Source organism: Drosophila montana, unplaced genomic scaffold (genome assembly GCF_035044405.1).
Source record: "Drosophila montana isolate Dmon_TW-CO22-7 unplaced genomic scaffold, ASM3504440v1 contig_3733_1, whole genome shotgun sequence".
NCBI lineage: Eukaryota > Metazoa > Arthropoda > Insecta > Diptera > Drosophilidae > Drosophila > Drosophila montana.
In genome coordinates this window covers 8,227,213-8,249,401 of record NW_026998620.1, presented here as the reverse complement: position 1 = coordinate 8,249,401, position 22,189 = coordinate 8,227,213, and the positions used below count along the sequence as shown (strand labels likewise).

The 22,189-nt window shown below is 39.2% G+C and overlaps 1 protein-coding gene and 1 long non-coding RNA gene across 16 annotated transcripts in view; both read right to left on the bottom strand.

The window, feature by feature from the left end:
- Positions 1-22,189, bottom strand: part of heph (polypyrimidine tract-binding protein 1 heph) — a 165,232-nt gene that overhangs the window by 84,799 nt on the left and 58,244 nt on the right. Inside the window, exon 1 of one of the 15 annotated variants that reach the window (XM_064694772.1) lies at positions 2,113-2,354. The exons of the other annotated variants lie outside the window; for them this stretch is intronic. Coding sequence (XP_064550842.1) covers positions 2,113-2,115 — 3 coding nt within the window. The 5' untranslated portion in view covers positions 2,116-2,354. Of the gene's footprint in view, positions 1-2,112; positions 2,355-22,189 lie in introns of those variants that run through there. 15 annotated transcript variants of the gene reach the window in all.
- LOC135436979 (uncharacterized) lies at positions 2,468-7,599 on the bottom strand. The gene is made up of 3 exons (XR_010437634.1): positions 6,662-7,599; positions 5,129-5,378; positions 2,468-2,666 (listed from the first exon to the last, which is right to left on the bottom strand). It is a non-coding gene; the product is annotated as an uncharacterized LOC135436979 (long non-coding RNA).

Below are 22,189 nucleotides of genomic sequence, written 5' to 3'. Positions count from 1 at the left end.
TGCTGTTGTTGTTGCTGGACGGCGACGATGTTGCTTTGCTGCAACATGGCAGTTGTGGCGCCAGTCGGATACGCCTGGTACGCGGTCGCAGCAGCGGCTGGATGCTGCAAGTGCAAATGATGCGGATGCGTGGGCGGCGCTGCTTGCAACAGTTGCATTTGCTGTGCGTGGTGTGAATTTATGCGCTTTCAGATTATTTTCGATATTTTTGTTGGGGGCTTTTTTGAGGTTGAGGTTTAAGTTTCAGTTTGGTTTTGACTTTGGCTGATGTTGGCAAATGTTGGCAAACAAAAATCCGAAAAACCGATAACAAAAAACAACGTTGTTCCAATTGGCAAAACAAAAATATATATATTTGTAAAAAAAAATATGATTTTGGTAAAACTTAAAAGTTTTTGGTAAAGCAAATCAAAATAGCAACTCGTTAGTACCGCAGAGTCGCCATTGATTGAACTGACCGTGCCTCGCCTAGTGGGTAAATAATAAATTGCGAATCCGACTAAAAGGTAGATTCGAGTGAGATTTGCAAAGCTGTTTTGCAGTGGCAGCAATAAATAGTGTCAAAATTAGCAGTAGTAAAAGTGAGAGCAGTGACTAAATGTTAGAGAGTTCGTTTAGTTAAAACTACATTAGATCAGTTGGCAAGAGAGCGAGAGAGGGAAAGACAGAGAGAAAGAGAGAGTGAGAATTGTGTAGATAAAGCAGAGCATTAGATAGACATAGCAGTAGCATAGAAAAGAATCAGAAGAATAGAAGTGTTAGCTAGTTTCAAGACCAGAACTCGGGCTAGCAGTTGTATGTGTATATATAAGTCTCAGATTACGAGCCAACGAGCCAACCTTCGCCCTCCACAGCCTGAGCGAAAATGAAAACGGAAAAAGAGTCCACAGGCCATGGAATTTGTTTTATATTCTCTTTGCAGTAAATCAACACCAAAAAAATCATCAAAGACATAAACCTTAAATAATGTGTTTTCCTTTAAAACGCACTTTTAGTCAATGGTAAAAGGAAACTCCAATTTTATATCAACAAAGAAAAATTAAGCTTCGGCAGGCCGAAGATATAATACTCTTGCAGTTACAGTCGTTCTATTCCTGTGAGTTAAGCTGTATTCAAATTTATCTTTACCACAGCCAAAAGGGCAAAAGTATTAAATTCTAGAAAAATATACCTTTAAAAGTAGAAATAAAAAACTTTGAATTATACCCTCTTAGTTTTGTGATATAGAAAATCGGCTTAGATCGAATATGCCAAGCCAATTTACACGTTTTTGGTTTGTACGATATTTCGAAAAGTTTAACATTCAAGCATGGTTGTTTTATATCAGCTTGTTAAAAATATGTAACTATTTCTCCGGAAAATATAATTTTATACTCTCTGCAAGAGTATATAAGTTAAGTTTGAATAAAATACTTGGTGTATTTACAAGAAAAGTGGCGATAAAAATAAATACAACTAAAATAGCTTAAATGAACGTTTCTAAATTAAATTCAAGACTGAACTAAATTTATTACATATGTAAAAGATATTTTACAGCTTCACAAAAGCGGAAGAGAAAAATCAAGTGTCTCTTAACTTTACATGTGTACGCGATGGTATGAGTTTAAATCAGATGACAAGAGGCATAATTATTAAATTGAAACATAAAACCATTGACTAGTTGATTAGTTGTTTGATTTTTGGCTCGCATAGCTCGTAACTGAATTGCTCATAGTAAGAGATGGGTAGTAAATATGTAAACGTTAGAATAACTAAAAATTTGAGTAGGTAGAATATGAATAGCTTCTTTTTGCATAGTAAACTGTACATTTTTTTTTTTTTTTTTTTTTTTTTGAGGATTATATAGTAGTTAGTTCGATTTGATTTGATTGTATTGTTATTTAATTATAGGTATGTATGAGTATTAACAAAAACGAAACGTTGGGTTCAATTTTCAATGGATCGATCAATGGATAAATATCTCAAATTTCGTCAACTCTTTTTCATATTTTTATATAATTTTCTTATTTCAATGTCAAATTTTTATTTGCGTTTCTTTTTGAAGTGCATTTTGTGCTCTTTTTTTTTTTTTTTTTTTTTTTTGGTTGTTTTTAGGATGTGGGCGGCGCTTACCATGATTAAATCTTGTATAGGGGAGGACTCGGCTGTTGAATCAGATGCAACGATTTCGCTTTTTACCGTTAACGGCGGCGACGGAGTTGCTGCGGCTGTTGCAACAGTGGTGACGACGGCAGCGGCGGTGGCAGCGGCGGCGGCGGTGGTTGCGACTGTCGGCGGGGCGGCGTTGGCGCTGGCAAGCGACGCTTGAGAGCTGCTGCTGATACTGAGCGCTGCAATCGCTGCTGACGCCGTGGTTTCTGTTAACGCGGCAATGATGACAGTTTTATTGGCAACAAATGTTGATTGAAAAATTTCTATATTCTGCACTTTTGTTTGTTTGCTTTTTTTTTTTTTTTTTAAGTTTTTAAGTTTTATTTAAGTTGCGTTACGTTTTCGCTTTGTTGCTCTTAATTTGTTCTTATTTATTAATTGTTGTATTTGTCTTGCGTTTTATTATTATTTTTGGGAATTTTCTTGTATTTTATTTGGTATTTTCTTGATGTGGGAATTGCACGGGTTTTGGGTAGTCGAGAGTTAAGTGCTTGTGTGTTTGGTGAGCTTGTTTACTGTCGAATATACAAATATATATATTCGAGATATCAATATGTATATCTATGCCAATTGAATAATTTTGATTAGTCTGCCAATTGTGCTCAAAAGGTTTACGCAAATTGTTGCAAAGTGCTGAGATTGCAATTACGTCTACTTGAGTTTGAAACACGTTTAAATTGCGCTAACAAGTATTTTTCATTTAGTATATATTGAGTTGTATTTGAGCGTAGTTTTAAGTTTTTTACTAGCCTGCAGATTGTCTAGCTTATTTAGTGCTATATGTGTATGCCTATATCACTACTGAGATTGAATAATAATTAGACATGTATAATATGTTTGTATTGTGTATATCAATGTATATATTTAGATTTAGATGTATAAGTATAGGTATATGTAAAGTGTATAGCATAAAAGTTCTGAAAACCGTTTGAGGATTGTTTAAAGTTTGAATGATTGATTGATTAAGCCTTAAGTTAAGTTAAGTTAAGGGGGAAATTGCCTTAAGATTGTCGTGGAGTTTTGAAAGTGTTTTTGTAGTTTGAGGTTTGATTCGAGTTGAGAGCAAAAGTTGCGAAAAAGGTTCTTTATAAATATAAATATTTTGAATAGCTGTGTGTATACACTATGTTTATATATCTATATATGTATATATGGTATAATGCTCTGATTATTGCCTGACTTTTGAATGCTTTGATTGCTGCTACTCAATTTCGGCCCTAAATATATACGCTAATTTTTACTGATTGTCAAAACGCGTACTCTTGTCGATCGAGGCATTAATACCCGGCGATTTCTTTGTGTAACCCTAAGAAAAATTACCTACAAATATGTTCGGTAAAAACTTAACCAACTGCAACTGCAATTAGTCAAGAGCTAATGAAAAAATCTTTTCTTTTGATTGACACCGTTTTTTGTTTTTTTTTTTGTTGTTGTTTTAAATCTAGTATTTAAGTGATTCTTGCTAGAATTGACTGCTTTATGAATTCAGTTACAACCAATTTATTATGATAGACATATTACAGACACGCACAAACAGATTTGTATTTGTATTGGTTTTTTTTTTATTTTGTATTTGTAGTGTAGAACGAGAGTTTTTGTTTGATTAGTCTGCACTTTTAATTTTAGCTATAATTAAAAAATGCTAATTACTTCTGTGCATTTCCTTTTATGATATGTTGCTATTTATCTGATCTGATTGCTGCTGCAACGCCTTTTGTAAATATTTATACTTATTTTCAATTTAACAACCTTTTCATTCTTTTTAAACCCCTACACTTTACTCACCAGAAAAAAAAATTTGAAAGAAAAAGGACGCTAAATATTAAGTTCCAATCAGGTTGGGACTGGAAATGGGGGGCACAAAAAATGCTTTACGTAACCCTTCGCTAAAATGCTATCACCTTATTATCCCCTCCGCTTCTATTGGCTAAGCCTCTCTTTTTCACTTAGCGACCAATCTTTTGCCTACCTGTTTCTTAATTGATTTTGCCTTTTATTAGTTTTTTCTTTGCCAGGCAACTTGCAAATTACGCTCAAAATTAACAACAAAATATATAATTCACTCTATGAATTCTTAACAACTTTTTTACTTCATATATATAATTTAATTTAAAAAATTTGACTTCTTTGTAAATAGCCTTTCAATATCTTTCCAAGTTGGCGCTAAAATGTACACAATTTCTTTCTTTTTCTTTATTTTAATACTGTTCTTTAAATTCCCATTTGATTTGAATTCTCAGCTGTTCAGTGGCGGAAATCAAAATCTAGTTAAATTTGATTTCATCTGTATTTTTATTAAGGGGCATTCGCCACACAAATATTTAAAATTAACAACAATTTGCCACTTTGTTCGTTTTTGATGCCTTTTGTTCCGTAATGCCTAATGGTTTTTCTTATTTTTTTGAATGGGCTCTGTTTTATGTTTCTGTTTTGTTGGGGTTCTGCTTTGGGATTTGGTTTGGAATGGTGTGGGAAAGCGTGTGATTTGGGCAAAGAAAAATACCAGTTGATTCTTGTAGCTTATTTATATTAATATTTCTTGATCTTTTGCTTGCTTGTACTGTTTGTTAGAGGAAAAGTACAAATAGCGAGATTAATTTAGACGTGTGTCGGAATTTCGATTACTTCTATATTTTGAAGAGAATGAAGGGGAAAAACCAAAAAAATACATTTGCAAAAGAAAACTCCAAATTTAAATACAAGTTTTTTGCTTTATTTTTTTTTAGTTTCAATCTAAAATAGACGGAAGTGCCAATGGAAAATTATAAAAATCGCGTCACTTTTTCTTTTTCATAAATATTTTTGTAGTTGGTTTTTTTTATGCCAATTCAAAACCAAACTTGAAGCTCAACCAAAGGATGGACAAACAAAAGAGAAACTAAATGAAGCTCAAACAATTAACAACAAAATGGCACAAAATAAGTAACAAAAGTACACAATGGGCATGAATACTTAATAATAATTTTGCTCTTATTACCAATTAAATGTCGAGACAAAGTCGTTGAAGTAGATGAAGTGCTGTTTTTTATTATTCTTTTTCTTTTTTTTCTTTGTTAAAGGTTGTTCTTGATTTTTTGTTGGTGTTTTTTTTTAGATATTTGTGTTTTGTCTTTATTATTTTTTTTAATATTTTATTATATGTAACTTTGCCGCTTTAAATGTTGCTAATGCGTTTTGTAGTTGTTGCTTTTGTTGTCGTTGTTGTGTGGTTACTTGTAATTATGGCTCTGAAACAAAACAAAAAATTTGCCTTTGAATATTTTGTGCTCCTCTTGGCTCAAGTGCGTTTATAATTTTGTTTGTGTGAAGAGATTCTTGTTGTATGGTTTTGCTTTTTTTCATTGTGTGATTTTTGCTGATTTTTGTGCGGCTCGCACAAGAACACGTTTTCAGACCAACAAAAAAAAGCAAATAAATGACTTTTGGCCAACTCTGAAGCTCTGAAGCAGCCTGGTTCTAACAATTGTGCGAGCGCGTTGCTCTCTTCGTGATTAGCACGCACGAAATTTCTTTGCCTTTACCGGTTTTCTTTACTTTTCATACATTCTTTTTTTTTTTGCCTGACTCACACTTTTGGCTTTGGGATCGTGCAAAAAGGCAGCGTTGCCAAGTTAGAAAAGAGCTCAAAACAGATTCAGATATGAAGAGCTAGAGATATACGTATACGAGCGTAGGCTCTGTACTCTGGCAATTGGAGACGTGTAATTACAACAATAAAAATAAACTACGGGAATTATTTCGATGCGTACTAAGTACGGGATGGCGGCCAAGTGGGAGATTGAGAGAGAGAGAGAGAGAGTGAGAAAGAGAGAAGCGGCGGCCGGGCGAGCGAAGTGAAGTGAAGTAAAGTGAGTGTGCGGCCTATTGGAACGTTAGCCATAAGGTTTTATGGCTAACAGACACAGACGACGACAAGGCGACGGAGACGTCGTTGAATGGCCGCTACATGTCTGTGTTTTTTTTTTATATATTTATTTCTTTTTTTTTTTTGTTTTGCCTGTTTTATTTGGGTTTTCGATTTGTGTTTTGCTTTTTAGCCCGCAAACACAAAAACGTGTTTCGTTGTTGCTGCTCTGACTTGCAGTTACCTTACCCCTCTGCCGGCTCCTGCATTGTTTTGCTTTTTTTGTTTTTATTTCTTGCCGGCTTTGAAATTTCTTTGGTTTTCTGAGCCTACATATATGCCTGAACGGACCGACCGGAGCTGTGCTGGTCGCTCTTGACTGAGCAACCGAATCTGAGAGCCGGGCTGGGGCTGTAGCTCAGTTTAGAACGTGTTGTTGCTTCTGGCTTCTACAGTTAATAAGAATCAAAATCGAGTCGGCGAGCAACGAACTTTTAGCCAGCAATTCTTTTTATTTTATATTTTGTGTACATACGAGTATTGTGTACATATATTTAAAAAAAAAAATGTTTTGCGCTTTTTGCGAGCACAAAATATTTTGTATTTTATTTTATTTCAAAAATCTTTTCTTTTTTTTTTTGGGTTGCCTAATGAATTTTTGCTTACATCTTGTGGTTGTTGCTGTTGTTGAGTGTTAGAAGATACAAAATAGCGATACACTGATAGCTTTTGAGTTTAAGTTCGAGTTGGGAGTTCAAGTATTTAAGTATTTGTAGATATTTGTTTCTTCTGATATTTTTATTTTTAGCACTCACGCAAAGTGAAAAGTCGAGAAAAGCCGTATGGAAAAGTTTGCGTATTTTTTGATCAAATTTATTTATTTGGTTTATTGTTATTTAGATTTTTTATTTTTTGTAGTTTGAAGATTTATTTATTTATTCCGAACTTGGCGATTTTTTTGACTATTTGATATGCTGCGTGTGTTTTTTAATGTACGCGTGCTATTTGCGAGACGTTGTTGCTGGTATTGCGGCTGTTTTCGATTTGAACTCAACTTTGATTTGGATATTGAAATTTTCGTGAGTGAGCGAACGCGCGTGTGGTTGTGTGTGTGTTGCTGCTGCTTCTGCTTCTGTTATTGTTGTTGCTGCTGCTGTTATGGGGGTTTGCGTTGGTGGTAGTGTTGGTGTTGGTAGTGGTGGTGGTGGTAGTGGTGGTTGGTTTGTGATGTGTGTGCTGGCTGCGACGGCGACGGCGACAGCGGCGACGACGACAGCGGCGGCGGCTCGGCGGCGATGCGGCTACTACTGACTACGGCTACTCTGTTGATGATGATAGCCAAGAGCTCTAGAACTCAACTCAAACTCAGCTCTGAGAAGCGACTGAACGGTGTGCGTGTTATTCTATAGCCAGGTGTGTGTGTTTGTTGTTGCTGTTGTTATTATTGTGCCAGTAGTTGTTCTTGTTGTTGTTGCTTTTATACTACATATGATTTCTATAGAGCGAACGAGCGAGCGAGCGTACGAACGGCGGACAGAATTGGAACGGGTTAAAGCAAAGACTGTACGAAGACTGAAGTAAGAACGACTGGCATTCTAAGGTAATATACCTTTTTTGTTTCGGAGTGCGACAGCGCTGCCGTCGTCAGATTGAATCTGTTGCGCCAACGCCGACGCCAGCTGCGACAGCAGCAGCGTTAGCGACAGAGACGCGTGTTAACCAAAATAAAGCAACAGTAGAGGCCAGAACCGGACGAGTTCGACACCAAGAGATGCTAGCTCGTGTGAGAGACGACGACGCTGACGACGACGACGATGACGATGACGACGACGACGACGTCGAAGACAGCAGCGTAGGTCGGCAGCATTTCTCCTGCAAGCAGCGTCAACTCCGAAAAACTGTTTTCGGAGCGCGTAGCACACCTTTTGCCATGCTCCTCTCTACTCTCTTTCGCTCTCTCAGCTGTTGTTTGTTACCTGCCGGTTCCTTGGCTCGTTGCCTCTTCAACGTTCTTTTGCCTTTGATATTGCCATTGTTGTTGTTGTTGTTTCTGCTGCTGCTTTGAGACGCTTCATATTGAGTCCCGGCTTTTGTGGTGGTGCCTCAGGTGCGCAATTATTAAACGTCTTTTGTTCATTATTTTTTCTTGTTGTTGCTTGTCTTTATCGTCGTCGTCGTCGTCGTCGGTGACTAGGCGCGATTTGGTAACGTGTTCATTGTGTGCAAAGCCCCACGACTTTGGTTATATAACACTCGTATAAGTTGTGCATGAGGCGTATAAGACTTTTGAGGATCAGATGGGGCTGGCACATGCTAAGTGGCTTACCTGAATGGCCGACGCTGTGTATTTCACCTTCGTGCGACAGGACAATCGCTGATGCTGCTGCTACGACTCTTGCTGTTGTAATTGCAGTAACAACATTACTGGCACCCACCTATACCCACCCACGCACACACACACACACGCGCACGCACACATGGGTCATGTGAGACAGCAAATGCAAGCGCCATGCGTGCGCGCCCTGCCTGTGGCCGCTCGTGAGTGCGAGCGAGCGCGCGCGCTTCAGTGCGAGCGAGAGAATGCGTGCAAGAGAAATGGAAAATGGAAAATCATGGGGCGGCGAACGCCGGGCGCCGGGCAGAGCGTGCAGCTTAAAAAAGGCAAAACAACAACGACGTCGTCGTCGGCAGCGGCAGCGACGACAAAATCAACGAGAAAATAATAATTGTTACACCTGCTTCGGAAATGCGCGCAAGGGGTGGAAACGGAGCGCCCAACACACGACCAACGGCGACATCGACGACGACGACGACGCCGGCGACGAAGCAGCGTTCGCTTTCAGGTGAGCGTCGACGCTTTTGCCACCCCCAAAAAAAAAGCGAGCGTCGCAGCTGTCGTGATTAAATGCCGAAGCACGGAAAACCGAACCGCTTTTCCGATGAAGCCTAACGAACGAGCCGATGCTGCCGCCTGCCGTCGCATCGAGCGCTGTTCGTGTGCGAGAGTCCGAACGTACGCAGCGCGCATGCCCCAAGGTGCAAATGCGATGTAGGTGTGAATGAGGCAGAGTGCGAGTTGTGGGTGGCCGATACGAATGGGGAAAACGAATCGTTCAGGGGGTTGCTTCCGTCGTTTTTGTAAGGGGTAGCTTGTTAGGGGAAGTGACAAACTGCTAACGTTGCCACTGTTAATGGAAAAGCTTTTCGGGGAAAGCTTTTCGGAGACAGCTAGAGCATTTGGTAACAAACGAGCAACAGTTAAGAGTCTATCAACTTGTTGGTAATAAAGGTCACACGTCAAGTCTTAATAATAGTGTAATTAACACATTTAACTTACCACGTTCGATTGGCAAAAAAAAAAAAAAAATATATACATATGTATATAAAGGCATTTATCTTTTTAAGAGGTGTACAATTTATAAACGAAGCATCAAAACAGTGTTTCGATAGGCACACACGCAAAAGCGGAAAATAGGTGAACTACTGATATATAAAAAGTTTTATTCATTGTATGGGATTGTCTTACAACTAATTAGTTATGGTAGAAAAAGAGTATTCAAAAGTTTTACAAATCGATTCAATGTGGAAAATGTATGAATAAAATCTTAAGAAAAACATTTGGATCAGCAACTGTTTTATTGGTTTATGGTTGTTGCCAAGCGATAAAAAACCTTTTGTTCACTACACATTTATGATGGGCGAAACACATTTAAGAGTTCTAGAAAGTGGTTTTGCTTATAAATAAATTTAAATTATTCTAAAAGTAAAAGATAATAAATATAGCAGGACATATTTCATAAACAAGATACTGATATTGGCTGATAATTTAAGTTAAGAATCAAAAAACATGTTATTCTACTAAAATCAAGCAGCCGGGATCTTTTTTTTTATATATGTTTTATTTTGCGCTGGAATCGATCAGTAGCCTTCCGATCTCTACCAAGCAAATAACTAAGGGAGGAATGTATCTAAGGGAATCAGCCAGGATCTAAATTTCATATATCAAATATTTATTTTATTTCGAAATTTCAAGAAATTTTTACTTTCATTGGGAACCTATCAGCGTATTTCTGATATTCAAGTAATGAATACATTGTACTTTATAAAAGTACTTTTGCTCCACTTATTAAAGATAAATCTCTTTTAAAAGTATACAATATCGAAAGGTTCTTGATATCTTAGATTTAAGTTTCTATTCCAGTCATACAAATAAGCATTTAAAGCTCTAAGTGCAAGGACTATTATCCTATAAAGAATGCAAACATATCCTAGTGCTAGGTATTTATAATTGGTGAGTTGAATTAAAGTACAAAATAAAACTATACATGCACACGCAAGCAAATATTCCAGCAAGAGAATATTAAGCTGTTAACGTAAATATTACTTCTAGAACCAAGCCCAGAATTTGTCTATAACAATTGGACTGCTAGCGTTGATTTGTAAATACAAATAAAACCGCTGAATGCAGGACTCATCAAGTGCACTTGTAAAAGTAAATCCCTTAATCTACACACAGTGCATAGAATGCAAATATTGCCGTCGATAACCATCCAAAATCCTACAGATTTGACCGTATGATTCAGCACCGATAGAAATAAATTTCATTTATCGACACACTTTTCGGGTGCAATTCGCACTGGGTATTGCTTCATTTTTTTTTTTACAACTTTTAGGCTATTGCCCATGAGCTAAGGGCCATTTTAGCTCTGTCAGCTGGGTATCCTCTTTCCCTGCCACGCCCCTCCGACAGCATAAAAACGATGCTGTGCATAAAAATTGCTTTGTTATTGTTGCAGGCGGCAACGTTGGCGGCGGCGTCATCGATGATGCCGCATTGAGTTGAGCTGTTGTAGTTGTAAACGGTTTATGGGATTTACGGGCAATTTGTTGCCAACTTTCATTGTTGTTACTGTTATCGTCGTCGTCGTCGTTGTTGTTGTTGTTGTTGCGCCAAAAGGCATATAAAACAATATGCGCCCGGTCTAAGCTGGGCTCGTTAAATGATTTGCGTTTGTTTTTACTCACGCTCTTTATGCCGCATTAGCCTCGGCTCTTACTGCTCGCTGCTGCTCTTGTTGGTAGTTCAAAAAAATGTAAAATGGGGCTTACCTGCAGCAGGCATAAAAAAGAACACAACCCAGAGAGAAAGAGAGGGAGAGCGAGTGCACAATGAGTATATAAATTATTTACTTTCGTTTTATGCACAAATATTGATTAAGCTGTAAAATCGTTATACAAAATTTTAGTGCCCAAGCATCAAACTGTTCAATTGGTTGTGCGAATTTAGTCGCGTCTCCCCCTACTCCTCCACATCCACCCATTTTTTGGCAGCAGTGTTGCAGCAACAAGTTGTGGGGAGCACAAAAAGTACAGCACTACACAAAAATACAAACACAGAGCGCATAGAATGTGGTCTACCAGCCGCATTCAACATTCATGTCGCCACTAGACAAAGCGGGGGACCCCCCCATTACAGATATATATATATATATGCACATATATCTGTATAATTTTTGCAAGTCGAGCGCAACAGCTGCCAGGGTAGCCAAAGGGGGCGGCGAGCAGCCAGAAGCAGACTAAGAGTCAGAGGCAGAGGCAGATGCAGTCAGTTGAACGGCTGTGGCATGCAACAGGCAATGAATCTCAATCTCGGTAACGTTGTCGCTAGCTAGCTAGCTAGCTGGCTGGCTGGCTGGCTTGCTGCTTGCAACGCAAGAACAACGAGAAGGAGCAACTCATGCCGTTGACTTTGGTAATTCAATGGCAACAACTCGCGGCCAAGGCAGCCGCTGCAGCAACACCGGACTCCGCGCCGCAGACGACAGTCAACTTCAGCTTGAATGTTTTGGAGAGAAATATGCGGTAACAACATTTACTAGCCAACCAGCCAGCCCTGTCTTGGCGACTCCCGACAGCGGCCAAGCGACGCAAAACCAACCAAGCAGCCAAGCAACAACAACAACTTAACGCACGAAATAGTCAACTTGCCACATTTTAATTCAGTCGAATATTTCTTTTGCTGCCGCTGTTGCTGCAGCGCTTCGCCAGTTTTTTCTCAGTGCCGCTCTTCGGTCTTATTGCAAATGGCATAAACGGAGAAATTGCATGCAACACACACAGAGTGACTGCGACTTGGCCTGCACTTGGCTCTGACCAAGGCTTGGAATGTCTTCTTCTCTTCTATTACTTTGTCTTGCGCTTAACTTGGCTGCTTGTTGCAATTGCAGTTGCTGTTGCTGTTGCCGCACCACATTCCTTGAGTCGTTGCCTGCAACAACAGTGCCATGTGCAATGTGCGCTGGCAATAGAATTATAGTCACTATAGTTGCTGTCTCTTGGTTTATTTTAAGCTGAATTTATTACCACAAACGTTGTGCATTGTGCGAGTGAGAAGAAGAAAAAATCCAGCCAAGAATTGTGGATGCAAGACGCTGACAAATGCAAATGAAATTGGCAAAAGCGCTCAGTATTTTAGAAGTTATTCGACAAATAATATTATCTGAATGAAAATTATTCTTTTTATTAAATTATTATTATAAAACTATAATAATTTAAAAAAATAAAGATTTAGAAAAATTAATAAAACAAAAATTGAGCTGTACTCAAGCCAAGGCCACAAACAGATCTAATAACTAAAGTCAGATCAGATCTGACAATGTTTGCTGATTCCGTACAAATTTCGGTTCACGGTTCAAAGCAATGCCTCGCCTTTAGGTTCGCAGAGCTTCCAAGATTATAAGTTTGGATCATGGACTTGTTTCGAGCCATGACTTTTCCCATAAATGTGTAAATAAAATATTTTGTTATAGGCAGTTGCTTGGTTCATCAAGGCAGCCTTTAAAAATCGCACAATTCTAATTGAAAATGTTCCATTTGAAATCAACTAAACAACATTGCCCGGTTAACGATAAGAAAAAGTATGCAAAGTCCGGGTGCGAGCCGGTTTAGACGAAGACTAAGACTTTATTTTGATTCTGAACTTTAAAGGTGCATATGGAAACTAAACCAAAGGAAAAAGGAATTGGCTAACATTTTATTTTCTTCAAAATGTTTAATCTAAAAATAAAGAATTAAAGTATAACACGATCAAAATATCTTCGAGCATCGAATCGAAATAAAACAAATTGGTAAACATTTTCTTTTCTTGAACCTTTTCAAGATAACGCACGATAAATATCAAGAAAACACGCGAACCAATTCTTCGAGGATCGAATCGGTTCAGTCTAAAAAAATTTACTGTTTCAGAATCTTACAAGCTGAAATTCGGGCATCTAAGTTTCCAATCTACTTAATATAATAATTGTTTGAGATAAATTTATGGTATATGTATAAAAAAAACATGCTTATAAAAGAATTAAGTGGAACAAGTGCTGCTAGTCCATGCTGCTCATTGGTGCATGCAACATGAAGCTGCGCAACAAAAAACTTTGCGTGTTGCTGTAATTGCCTTCTACTGCCTCTTTTGTTGTTGTTGTTATTGTGTACTTCAGTTGCTTGACCATGAACTTGCCACACCACAACTAGTGCAGCACCACCACACACAGATATCCACAAACACTCACAAACGCACACACACAAACACACACACACATGACAGACACACTGAGCACTTGTTCATTCCACAGTCTGACATTTGCCATGCACTCTGCCTGGATTTCAACCTATGGTCATTGCAAGTGGCCACTTATTTGCCACTCAACGTTTGTTTACATCGTTAATTATTTGCTGCTGCTGCTCCGCACCACACCCTTTATCATGGACATGGTGGTTGCAAGGGCTTAAGACATTTTTGTTTATTATCGTAACATTCCCGCGTCACAAAAGCTTGCGGCATTTGCATTTCTCAGCAGCTCGGTTCTTCTGGCATTTTGCAGAAGGGAACCCTTGACCCACTGATTTCCACGGGTGAGGCGGGAAGCCTTTAAAAATGAAAAAATGGCAAGCCTGCATCAGGTAAACAGCAGATCCGTCGAAACATTTCCAATAATAAAATTCCAGGCAAAAAGGGCAGTAAAATACGCGAACTGAGCCGCCTTCGCCGCCGTCGTAGCCGCAATTATACTTCCACACCGCAAATGAAACAAGTTTGGCAACTTTGCAAACGACAGGCATTTTGTGGCCATGGTAGCACAGCACAGCACAGCACAGTGTATCAGACAGGCAAAGGCATTGGGTCCAGTTCCCGAGCCAGACTCCACGCCTGCTAGTATGGTGCAATGCAACAGCGACCGCAACAGCTTCATCATCATCGTTCATGGCGGGCCAGTCGAAAGTCTGGAGCTGCAGCATTTTTGAGATTCCGGTGCGAGAACTCACTTTGCATTGATGTGTTGCTGAGTGCGTGTGGCGTGGGGCATGGGCTCGGATTTACTCTGGCAAATGCAAGCATTTTACAATTGCAACCGCCCAATCGAGAGGGGCCGGGCAGGCGGATATCAAGCAGGACGACATCCATTAGTTGAAGCACTTTTGCTATTATCGCCAGCAAGCGCGATGCTAATGGTGCGCATAAAGCTTGTTATGATTGCCACCAGCAGTGCCGGCAGTCAGTCAGTCAGTCAACCAGTCAGTCAGCCGGTCAGGCTGTCCTGACGGCGTGTAATGAAGCATAATCTCATTGTAACCACTTACAACCAATAAGGTCAACAACAACAACAATAACAGCGGCCAAGAAAGCCCGCTAAGCGGATTGGGTCACAGCACGCAAGCAGCCGAGTTCCGTCCAGGTCAGGCCAGTTCAAGTCGAAACAAGTCAACCAGGAGCCAGAGTCACAGGCGACAACTACTTGGCATATCCTGGCACACTCACTGACCGACTGTAAGCGCCGTGGCCCGCCCACTCATCGAGTGGCTCCTTTCAAGTTTATTTACTTGCCACTTGTCCTTTTTCGAGCTTTGGCATTTGCAGTGCCACCTATTGATGTTGATGTGAATGGCAGTCGCCAGGCTTTTCATTAGCGTGATTCGCACAGGGGCATAATGTTTTATTTTGTGGCACTCGAGCTGGCGACCAACCATGCGTTGACTAAGGGACAATATAATCGCACGCCTGTCGGTCGCTTCAAAGGAAATTCGTCTAATTTGCGGTCAACAAATAGAGCATGCCGGGGATCTAGTTTAGTTTAACAATCTAAGTTTCAAGTGGGGCAAACATTATTGGATACGGCCTGCCGCAGGAGCGTCGAGTTTTAGTTCGTAATAAACGGTATAATTACCGCCAAGTGACTCAATTTATGTCCATTTATATGTAAAGCGGAAAGGAATAATTTTTGTCAATTGGTATTTAACATGTTTTGAAATTTTAAGCATTTATTAGCAGACAAATCGATTTTAAGTTGTTGAATGCTATAAAGCTGCGAGCTATTTATGATTTTATGAAATCGGGGCAAGTTATCGATAATTTGAAACAATCTTGATCTGGTTTGTAGCTTTCTTTGGCTCTGATATCAAGGCGTTCATACCTAAGGAATGACAGACGGACATGGCTAGATAGACTAGGCTTTTTATTCCTATCAAGAATAAAAATATATACATATATGATTTATGGGTTCGGAGATGCGTCCTATTACCTGTTACAGATGCAACATTATACGCCTCCTTCCCCATTTTCAATGGGTTCACACTTAAAAAAAAAAAAAAAACAGATATATCATTTAATTTATCTAGAATGCATGATAAATTTTGTAGGGTTTTTTAATTTGTAAAATTGTTTTCATCCAAGTACTTCGTCGAAAAAATTGAAAACCTAGCCTTCCGGTTCGAAACACAGGCTTGTTTATTGATGTAGCATTGCAATAATTAAAAAAGTGCTTATATAACATTAATTTCGGATGGCCGTTTTTTTTATCAGCCCTGTTAGCGAAAGCAACACCTATTATATATTTATATCAAAAAAGTCAATTTTCGGAAACATCAAATCTATTGCATGACATATGTTCTGACAACTAAAAATTCCCAGCCAGTATATAACTAATAGTATAAGAAATTTCGTATGCGAATAAACATTCCACAACAAATATAAATCTGTACGCCTGTGTGTAAATGTAAATCGGTGTTTGTAAATGTGTGCATGTTTTTGTAAATATTTATGAGTGAACTGAAAAAAGGGCTTCGGTATTGGTGTATTTCTAGAACAAGCAATACGAAAACAGCATAAAATTAAATACATTTAAAAATCAGCTTAGAGCAGTAGATGCTAAATAGAAATCACAACAAAAGACCGCAGTCCGCAGCAGGCATAGTACAGCTAAGCGATTCACCAATGCAATTGTTTCAAATGCAACACTGAGATTTTCGGTCGAGGAAAATCAGGCAACTGCTCATACAATCAGCGTCCAAGGGTTTAACAAATTTTAATTTCAATTTACTAACCAGGCAAAGAGGAGCTCCAAAAGAAGTCAAAAGTCGTTGTAGGATACAATTTTAAGGTGAACTAAGGAGACGCCAGTAAAATCCAGTTTTGTGCGATTTTTTTTGTGGCAAGGTAGTAGGGAGGTAGAGCTGTGAAGGAGCTCAATGGCTTGAATGCTGTACAGTGCTGGCAGGCAGCCAGGCAACAAAAACAAGTACAATGGGATAGATAATAAGGCGCTGCTGCTGCTGGTTGTTGCTGTTGCTGGTTGATGCTGGTTGCTGGCTTTTACCTTAAGCGACCTTCGCGTAGCAGCCCGGTACGCCCAGACGCGCAGAATGCAGCATCGGTCTGCAGTTGCTGATTGGAATTATTTGGCCAGACTGTGGCAGCAACAACAGCAGCCGCAGACGCTGCTGCAGCAGCAGCAGCAACAGCAAAAGGAACAATGCTTAAAACAACAACAAGGAACTGGCTTGCGCTGTTTAAATTGTGATTTATTGTATTTATGGCTTGCCGCTGCCATTGCCCCAGCTCAAATTGAGTTTACAACAAAAGCATTTTTTGGTTGAGGCCCTGCTGAATGCAACTAACGGCTAATGAGGCGCGTGTTAAGCTGCCAGAACTTGTAGCAAGCTACAAAAGTGAAAACTAAAAGCAGAGCAGCAGAAAAATATTCTTATACGCCATTTTTCAACAAAAACGATGCGAAGGCCAAGCTCTGAGCCAGACTTTGATTGCAAGCAATGCGACAGAACGATAAAAAAAGAGTGAGAATGCTCTAGTCGGGGATGCCCAACAAGGAGATATCCTGAACCCAATGCATAGCTGCCGGTATATGCAGTCCAGCTTTCTTCCAGGTTACGCAGCATCTATGCTTATTCTACCCTACCCATACGATATGCTTGCTTGAATAGTTTCGGTATTTATTGTCCGATCTTTATGAAATATTCATATGCCATACAGATGCGTGCAAATACAAACCCCAATACTTTGCCTCAAAAATATGCTTTTTACAATGACACGATTTTAGCGATTTTTGAAACATTTATAGTTTCTGAGATCGACCCGTTGGTGCATACGAACAGGCGGACATGCTAGATCGACTTTATGCCACCTTCTATCTGTTCCATACAACTGCTGAAACCCATTATACCCTGTTTGCCCATTAAATGGGTTCAAGGTATAAAAAACAGACACACACACTGAAAACAGGCAACATCAGCAGAAACAGGCTTTAAGGCTTGCCAACACAAACAGCAAAACGAACAACAACAATTTACGATAGCAAGTTGGGAGAAGAGCGCGCCATTTAAGGGCCTCAAGGCCAAGGTTTAACCAGTGCCAGCAACTGATCGAAATCAAGCCAAAAGAGCAGAGGCATTCAGCCAAATGGCCAGCGCACTTGGCACACATACTTTGTTCAACCAGTGCATCCTAAGAGCGCGGCCAGGAAACGGCTAAATTCTACAGTCAGAGTCGCAGTCACAGTCATGCATAATAAATGCGCAACTGGTGTGCAAAGTAACCGGTTTTAGGAAACGAAGAGCGAACAAAAAAGGGAACCCCTCGCGCAAAGTGTTATACGCCTGGGGAAAGGTTAACATAAAAAGCTGCAATGAATGTTAGCCAACAGGATAGGGCGTGCGTGCGCAGGGGCAATGCTGTTGGCCAAGAGCTTTTCGTAACAGCAGGCCCCAGCAGCGTCTGTTGGCTAACAGTATAAGACACACCAGCAGCGAATAGAAAAGTCCGCTGCCCATCGAGACGTACTTCCGGCGGCAAATCAGCGCACCAGACGACCGGCCAACAACTGATGCGCAGACCCAACTGGCAAATGGCCAATGACTGGCTAACTGGCTGGAGATTGCAGACCTGACGCACATCAGCATTTAAATTGTCTCGCAGGAATGCAGATTTTACAGCAACGCATGCCAATGTCTGGCCAAGAACAGTTGCCATGTCGCTAGACAAGTCAAACCACTCGCGTTGCTGCCGCTGCCACTGCCACTGCCGCTGCTGCTGCTGTTGACGCGCAGAGTACGTTGACCATTTTAGCAAAAACTTTTTCTTACATCGTCATGAGAAAATTACAGCACTTGACGTTGTCGCTGCCATCGTTGTCGGGGGGTTCGCTCTTGGTCAGTTCTCATGAATTGCAACTAAATTTGTAACAAAAGCAACAAACAGCAGACAAAAACGTTTAGATGTTGTCTTGTCTTGGCTAAAAGCGGCAAACAACACAAAAACAACACCACAACAAGAACAACTGGTTAGAAATGGTGGCGTCATCTACATCAGACAGTCGGCCAGCCAGCCGATTAGGCCAAGCAAGTGTATAGTGGCTTACAAAAATTAAAATATTGACACATTTTCTATTAAGTACAGAAACTCTACAGAAAATTTCATTATTTTCCAGAGTTATCAAATATATTCAAATTTTTCAATTAATTAAAGTGCGCTCAAAATACTTTAAGGTATATTGAAAACTCTTATACTGAAGTTCTATTGAAGAATTGAAAGGCGTACAAAGTTCCATTAGTAAAATGTAAGATAAACAACTTTTCTGTTTTAGCTTATATGCATTTCTTTCCATTACTCGTTATCTTCCTCACTCATTTTCCTATTTTCTCTCTTATCACATATTTTTAACTCTCTTACTCGTTTATTCTAAAAATACACTTTCACTCTTACTCACTGATTAAATGACAAACACCTAAAAACCCTTATGAAAATCGCATAGAAAGGATGCTTTTAACTAACCCAATAAACCAAAGCTGAACATGTGATATACAGTAATTTATGACTTTTATTCGTTCTCTTTCTAAGCTACACATTTACTCTTGCCCATTGATGCAATGACATCAAAATCTAAAAGCCTTTTTTCAAATTATGAAAATCACATAGAAAGGCTGCCAAATGAACCAGATGTATGTAATGCACAACTATTGACGATTTGTTCGTTCTCTTTCTTTATCAACCATACTAACTCTAACTCATGTCAATAAAATCTGAAAGCTGCACTAAGCTAACCAAATTTATAAGAAATTGAAGATTTTTTGCAAATTAACAATAGTATAAAGAATTTAAGTAAAAAGAAATATCTAAATAAATAATACAGAAATATCAATTAAATCTTAATATAATATATGTATAATATATATAGGTTTGAACTAAGAAAAATAATGCAAGTACTCTTGGCGTGGTAAGCAAAATTAAGGACTATTTAAACGGAAAATACCACTGATTAAAATATTTTTAAGCTATACTTAAACTTTATATATACATGCTATCATAATAATGCAAATGACAGGCATTACTTGCGTGCTGAAGAAAAAACTGCAACGACTCATACAATACAAACAAGAGCATTGCATCAAGCTTACAGTCAACAGAAAAATAAGCTCCTTAGCTATTTCTGGTTCTTTCTGCAAGCACCCAGCATAAAAAGATCGGCAACCAAGCACAACATCCACTGCATGTCACGATCACGGACATGGTCCCAGCCAAATCCAATGCCAAAGCAACAGAACAGAGCGCTCTGTGTGCCCAGCTAGTCAAGATCAGCGCCAAGCCGAGTCGCTGGATGAGTGACTACGGCGCTGCGCTTGGCTGGCGTTTATTGACCCTAAATGAAATTGCAGCTCCCCGTTTTTCAAGTGGGCTATATTTTCACATGCTTGTATCTAAGAAACAATCGCATGCACTGTGCTGCTGTTTGGCTGGGGCGGCATTCAAATTTCAAAGTTAAACAATGCGCGTGTTGCCAATTGCCCGCCGGGCTGGCCAGGCAAAAAAACAAATCAGCTAACAAATAAGCCAAGAGACAGATGATGGCGTTGCTTCCTCTGCTGCTGCTGCTCTGGCTGCATTTGCGCCGACGCATACGTCGGCTGAATTCGACTTTGGACAAGTTCAAGCAGCAAAGTCAAATGTAAAGCCAGTCGAAAAGCAAGGCAGCCACAAGAGAAGTGTTTCGTTTTTCTTTGCAAAATAAAGTTCTTTATACCCATGCACACACAAAGTAAAGAAGAGTATCTTGGCTTTATGAAACATCCGACTTGCTGTCCAAAAATTTATCCGTATAGAGACATATTTTTTTAATCTAAAGTTGTTTTCACCAATATAACCATTCTAACAACAAGTCTTCCTCGTAGACAAAGAGCGAAAATCTACTTCATTCACAGTTTTGCAGTTGGACTATTTATATTCTCCTCCAAACATCGAAACAGAATTATCACAAAATCAATATTCATAAAATTTGCAGTCTGAAATAACTGCCGAAAGTTGCTAACCCTAAAATAAATAAGACTATTCTGTGACAGAGTATTGCGCCCGTCGTCGATTGCAATCGACTGTAATGTTCTTATATGCTTTTTTTCATTTTGATTGTCTGGCCCTTTGGCCCGCTGTTGTGGTAACAATAAAACCAGTTTGCAGCCATTTCTGTTGCACTTTTCCAGTTGCTGTCTGAGTATTGCAGCCACAAAACATTTAAGAAAAAGTCATCTCCTTTTGTGAGCTTTGGCTTTTTGCGGTTGATATGAAATTTATTATCTCAGCTCTTTGCTGGGCTATGTTTCATTTGATATTTTAATTGAAATGCCTACGACAATAAGCAGCAGGATATTTATAAAAGTATTCAAATTAAATGCACACAGCATATTGTGAATATATGGAAAGAGAGAAAGAGATGCTGTTGCCCCTATCATCCGAGCCCCTTTCTTGTCAGAGTCATCAGCTTTGTTATCTGTCTGCCAAGCTAATAATAAAGTTTACAAAATATGCCAAACTTTATGCTCGTGAACAATAACAACAAGAACAAGAAAATATTGCGGTAGCGGCCAAAAGTTTAGCATAATAAATAAACAAAAAGCCAATCATTTAGCGGCACAACAACAACAAGAAATCTATAAACAAACGTAGCAACTACAACAACATAATGAGAATAGATTTGTTATTTTAGACGAAAAATGATTTTCATGCGGCGTGGCCGAAAGAAGTTTTCACTTTCTTTTGCCGCAGCATAATTTTTCATTTATCATAATTATAAACGTTGATTTATATATACTCACGGAAGTGTAAAAGACGAAAAATACAAACTGGGCAGAAATTTGAAACTTACCTGCAAATAAAAGAATAAAAGAAAAATTAATTTTAAATTCTACTACAAAGGAGCGACTACTTAAATAACGCAACCTTATCGGGTACATTAAATTGGAATTTCATTTAAATGTAAAGTTAATTTATAACGGAATGTTTATTGTTGATTCTGATAAATTTGCCACTTGCACTGGCGGCATCAATTTTCCATGCAACACAAAAAGCCAGATTGGAGGGCTAGGGAATGGGCGGACTGGCTTGGCTTGGCTTGGCGCTTCAATTATTAATGCGCTTTTGTTCATTGCATACTTTCAGGCTGGCATTGAGAAATCAACGGCACGCACACACACATGCTTATACACTTTGATTTGCTCTTAGTGTGGCGTAAACAGCACAGTTCAAGCACATAGAAACTGCTGCCATGAATTACGGCCATAATAAATGAGAAATAAATTATTTAAGTGATTGCAAACGTGGCCGTGTATTCGAAAAGGATCCTGGGTCGCAGGTATTAAGACACGGCTTCTCCTTAATTTATAATGTTTGTATATGCTCGGATATGCTATCATGGCCAGCACTGTGACTGTGGCAGAGCTCTATTTATAAATGTCTCTTTGGCCAGCACTCGTCTGTGCATGAGTTTCACATTTCAAATTGTAGCTAACCCACCCACTCCGCACCCACACCGCTGCCATAGCTACCCACACTCCGTAGCCAAATGTCTTGGGCGTTTTAGCAAA